At 38.6% G+C, this 6,000-nt stretch overlaps 1 protein-coding gene across 1 annotated transcript; it reads left to right on the top strand.

Annotated features, from left to right (window-relative positions):
* Positions 1-1,082: 1,082 nt before the first annotated feature.
* Positions 1,083-2,120, top strand: LOC306886439 (ovarian cancer G-protein coupled receptor 1-like; the record flags this gene model as incomplete). Its single annotated transcript, XM_079443542.1, has 1 exon — positions 1,083-2,120. One exon carries the CDS (start codon positions 1,083-1,085, stop codon positions 2,118-2,120), a length of 1,038 nt encoding a protein of 345 aa, XP_079299668.1.
* Positions 2,121-6,000: the final 3,880 nt, after the last annotated feature.

Genomic DNA, 6,000 nt, shown 5'->3' with positions numbered 1-6,000 from the left:
TCTGACCAAACTATTTTTTGTTCTGAACAGGAATTGAACTGCTTGTGTTCTCATATACAGTATAGGACTTCAAAGTTTCATAGAGGAACAGCTTCATAGTTTGCTTGGGAAATGTCAAATCTCTATAGGCAAGTCTCTCTGTAAGGTGGCTGAAGCTGGCTCCAAATAGAATATAAAAGACAAAATCTGAAGTAACTTCCAAGAACAGAAAACAATTCTACTGAAAACAGCTTTCCCATATTGAGACTGGTCTGGGTTTTATTGATGTACATGCACAGATGATGTTTAGCATGTCTGAGCAGTATTATTGAAGTTGTCGTGTATTTCTCAGATGCAGGGACAAATTCTTAATCATTTAATGGATTGGTGATGAAACATGTTGTTCACACTGCTTTATTGGTCTCTTTTGTTATTGTCCACAGCAGTCACTGCAGTCAAGGTCTCAATCCCATTATATCTCACACCTTTCATCAGCATTCTGCGTACCAGATTGAAAAGAGCCACGTATGTTACTCAAATCCATGACATGAATTAGGATTTATATAGTAGATGTTTAAGATGCAATTGCATTGCACAGGCTCTGCTCATCAAAGCCAATTGGAAAATATGAATTGCGTAACTGGATTTGTCAAATGGCAAATTATGAAAGTAGCAGATGAGTTTCTCACTTCCTTCAACTTTATAATACCTCTTCCTGTATGTTTAGAATAGTTTAGAGAATGAAGGACATAGCCCACACACAAAACGTTTGCCGTTAAAGCTATTTTCAGGCATGCAGAAGTACAACTTCTGTCTGCTTAAACTGAAGTATTTACTGGAAGCCATCAAAAGTTAGATTTTTTTAAGATAACCTTCACAGATTAACTGTCCCATGACGTCCAATACATACATCAGAATTTCAGTGAAAGATTTATAAGGGTATTTTCTTGGATGTATGAATACTGTGGTGGTATTTGGACACACTAATTATGCAATTTTGTTTGCTTCCCACAGAATACATGGAATGTTATTTGGAGACTTTTGATGATTACGAACTTACCTACACTTGTTGAATAAGACTCTGCGAACATGAGGTTAGAAAGATGAACATGTCTGAGGAGCAAATAAACTGCACTATAAGCCACGAGATTCACCAGTACCTGTTTTCGGGTGCGTACATCCTTGTCCTGCTAGTGGGTCTTCCCGCCAATGCTTACTCGCTCTACCATGCCTGGCTGCAACTGAAAGCCCGCAATGAGCTGGGGGTCTACTTGTTAAACCTGACCATATCCGATCTGCTGTACCTGGCCTCCCTGCCCCTCTGGCTCAAGTACATCTTCCAAGGAGATGACTGGCGCGGCTCGGAGTGGCTCTGTCAACTGTGTGGTTTCCTGCTGTACGAGAACATCTACGTCAGCATTGGTTTTCTGTGCTGTATCTCCATTGACCGTTACCTGGCGGTGGTCTACCCTTTCCGCTTCTCGGCTTTCAGAACGGTACGAGCAGCAACGCTGGTCAGTACGGTGGTCTGGCTCAAAGAGATTGCTGTAGGAGTGGTGTTCTTCCGGCACAAGGAGCTCAGCAAGGACAAGCACAACCAATCTGTGTGCTTTGAGCACTATCCCATGAAGACATGGGAGTACCCAATAAACTACTACCGCTTTTACATAGGTTTCTTGTTCCCTTTAGGAATCCTCTCCGTGTCGTACTTTAGAGTTCTCCGAGCAGTGGGCAAGAGTGCAGGCACGCAGACTGTCCAGAAAACTCGTATCAAGTACCTGGTGACCAGCACCATCGTCATCTTCCTGGTTTGCTTCTCACCATACCACATCTTCCTGCTAGTACGCACCATATTGGAGCGGAACTGCGATTTCATTGAGAAAATTTTCAACTACTACCATTTCTCACTGTTGCTTACTAGTTTTAACTGCGTGGCCGATCCAGCGCTCTACTGTTTTATCAGTGAGAGTGCCCAAAAGGGCATCCAGAAGGCTCAGGAAGCTTGCACTCGGGTCTTATGCTGTTGCTCAAAAAGCCATGGAAGGTTCAACACGCACTCTACTGAGCTTGCAGTCACCAATGATAATGTTACAGGTACCTCAGTGGTAACACTCTTGCAGCAGGTCAAAACTGAAGTTTAAAAATTTTTGTTGAGTTAGTTTTCTTTACATGGACATCATACCGTTTAGCCACAGGCTCCTCAGATGTACAGCTGCTGCATACTGTTTTTCATTTTGCATGGGTTAGACCATTAGCCTATTTTGTCAGTCAGTTCTGTATTTTCTTCTAAATTTAAACTGCAGTATTTCATGGTTTTGGTAAGCTAATATGCTACAGTTATGTGGTGAAATTCTCAGGGATTGCTACCTTGATAATCACCAGTGGTTGACATTTGAGGTTTTAGCTAAACTTTTTCTGTACTGTTCCAAGTCCCTTTAGCTACATGTGCATGTAGCAGTTAAAACTGTGTCCAAGACTAAAACCAATTCTGCTTTCAAACCTCATTGGTTTCAGTCCCTTTAATACTGTTCTTCACCCAAAAATCACAATTCCGTCATCATTTACTCACCCCACTGCCTACGGCCTTTTGTTATCACTGCAAATCTCTATTTGCAGATGGAAACTTTGCATGTCAGATTTATGCGCAATACGACTTGATAAAAATGTATGCATGCTGAATTTGATTTGCAGGGAAGGGAAAATTATCATTAAATGTATGGCTTTAGAAGTTTCATGGACCAATGTGATGATACTTTTATGGTGCTTTTATGTTCTTTTTGGTGTTTAACAGTTCCTGCTTACAATATGCTCTTATTTTATATATATATATAAAAAATAACAGCATGACATTTGGTATTCCATGATAGAAAATTAAAGTCATTCAAGTTTGGAACATCATGAAGGTGGGTAAATGATAACAGAATTTTAATTTTGCGATGAACCTTTCCTCTAAGGAAACAATAGCAATGAAGCTGTATATTTGTTGCCTACTCACCTTTTACATGGTTATTAATGGAGCACACAGACCGTTGACAAGCATACAAAAGTACGCAGTGTGGGTGTGAAGGGTCAACCACCCCCAAACAGACCATTTTAACCTGGACAGCTTTCCAGTGTGATTTCATATCCTGGGAAAATAGATGAGGAAGAAATGATTGATGGTTGCTTCCAGAAATCAAGGACCTTCTGTTTGCTCAAACCGCTGAGGTATATTAAACGTGATGAGTGTTTACATGTTTATCATGGAAGTGATCACAGCTAAAACCAAGAGTTTAAATGAATGACCTGAACTGAAAGAACAGACATGTGGAACTGTTCTCTTTTTCCTGCTCATTCAAACCATGTTTACAATGAATAATCAACATGCATGCAGATTGTGTGTAGGCTATATGTAACAATCGAGATTGTTTTCAGGTTATTTCATTGATTTTATATAGTGACTGCAGTTCAGGTTCATATATGGAACTTTTTATTATTGGTTGTACACTCTGTTTATTGCACAAATCACTGGCAATGATTGTATTGTTGCACAGTACATGGAGACAGTAATTGTGCTGTGATGTATTGCAGGGGTGTAAAAAGTACTGATAAATTAATTTTGATTATAGGTACTGTTATCTAGTCAGATTTTTGTAAGATAGTATGCTCTCTCTAGATGTCTGTTAATTGAATTTTGGTTTTGTTTGGCTTGTCAGCCTCAAGGGCACAAAATACGGAAAATAATAGGTAAAGCAAACCCTTGCTGCAAATATATAATATATGTGGTGAAAAAATCTGATTAAATCTGTGTTGCACTTCCTCTCTCTCTACTAGCCACTTCTGGCTTGATCTAATTTCTCCAAGTATTAATAATATTTTCTAAAAATATTATTCAAAATATTATTCTAAAACTTGTCTCATATGAATAATAAAAATAGGCCTGAATTATTAATACATTATGATAGAATTATCCCTTTAATGCAAACAGGAGACGGTTTCAATTTCCCTTTAAAAAAAGATTGCTCAGAGAAACACTTTCATCATATACTAGTCCTTTTTGTTTAATCTTGGTCTTTCTTTGGTTTTGATTATTTAACTCTACTGGAGGCAGAATCGTGACATTAAACAAGGTGCATAAACATAAATACAGATGGGATTAATTCGTATAAAGTCATATTCCCAGTAAAAACATATCCAGCACCATTTTAAAAGAAATTGAGAGATTGGCCTATTTATTTTATTTTCATTCTTGTTAATCCGGTCCCAGAGAAATGTTTAATACTTTCAGGTGTAACCAGAGCCAGACTAATTAAAATTCTGCTGTTTATTTGACTTTATGATTAAGGGTTTTGGGATGGTCTTCTCCAGTGTTGATTTTGGTTGAACCTTGGAAGAGAGAAAGACAATTAACTCTGAAAAGGTCTGTGATAATATACAAATTTCCAAATAACATGAATGTGTTATGTAACATGGATCTGAACTAAAAGAGCTGCCTGTACTCTTCGATATACGCGAGTTGTGTAATAATACCATGGTATTGTTTTTGGAGGGGGGTTTCCCCTTGGAGTAGGCCTATAACATGAATATTATGGCATGAATATCATGTATGGATGAAGTATTTAAAACCACAATAAAGCACCACCAAAAATTTTTACCAAATATACCCATTAATTTGATTTAAAGGGGACCCATTATGCCCCTTTTTACAAGATGTAAAATAAGTCTCTGATGTCCCCAGAGCATATATGTGATGTTTTGGCCCTATATACCCTACAGATACATTTTTTACAGCTTGTTAAAATTGCCACTTTTAGGGTGTGAGCCAAAATGCGCTGTTTTGAGTCTGTTGCTTTAAATGCGAGTGAGCTGGTGCTCCCGGAGAAGAGAGCGGAGCTTCAAGAGCTCAAGCGCCGGCATTAACACAGTGCTAGCCTTTGCAAATAAACATTCCACTATTAATACAAGCCTGTTATCTTTACAGAAAACTACAGAAAAAGTCAGTCATCTGATTATACTGTGCATAATAAATTCGCGTTTATGAATTACACAGACATTAGATAAAAATAACAACATAGCTGGTGTTATGCCATCACAAACTTTATAAGTCCTACTTCTGATTATGAGCTCGACAACTTCAAGTGATCGACTCACATTGCTGTCATATGCAACTTTTAACCACCACATTCCTATTCAGATCATTCTGATAGCACTTGAAGGCAGCATCATTGAAAACACACAGAGACAATGGTAGCTTTAGCATCATTAGCCTTACAGAGTGCCAAGAAGCGCTTTCAGAAAGGCAATTTGGAAAACAAACGCGTGATACTTACTAGTGACGTGAACAGAGGGAGAATCTGAAACAGCTCGTTTGGATTGGAGAGACTGTTTATGATTTATTGGTTTTATAAAAAAATTAGTTGGTGAATTTTTAACATTATAGGCTGGTTGTTTTCACACGCTGCTGCCACACAACTGTTCAAACACCTTATAATACCACACTTATAATACCCACTGCTCCGGGTGTATGTTCACTACTGTGTGTACACTTGGATGGGTTAAATGCAGAGCACAAATTCCGAGCATGGGTCACTATACTTGGCCTCACACCACTTCCCTTTCCCTTTCCCCGCTAATAAAAGTGATTTTTGCATAATAGGTCCCCTATAATCAAAACTGCGCTACCTACTGAACTTGGGCCTTTCTATCGCCTTATGTGGTTAAAAATAAAATTGCATGTCACTGCATGGATGAATCACAGTAATCGATATCGCCATTAAAAAATTGGATCAGTCACACAGTACAAACCCTGATAGTAATAAAAATTTTCAAAGTAACGTTATATCTGGAAAAAAAAGTAATTTGAGCAATAATTAGCCTACTCTGCAGAAAAAAATCCCAGCTAAAACCAGCCTAAGCTGGTTGGCTGGTTTTAGTTGGTCATCCAGCCTGTTCTTAGCTGGTCAGCAGGCTGGTTTTAGAGGGGTTTTGGCCACTTTCACAGCTGGCCAGGCTGGTCTTAGCTGCCAGCTACTCCCATCTTAA

The sequence above is a fragment of the Barbus barbus genome (genome assembly GCF_936440315.1).
Source record: "Barbus barbus genome assembly, chromosome: 20".
Taxonomy (NCBI): Eukaryota; Metazoa; Chordata; class Actinopteri; order Cypriniformes; family Cyprinidae; genus Barbus; species Barbus barbus.
This window is presented reverse-complemented; position numbering and strand designations above follow the sequence as displayed.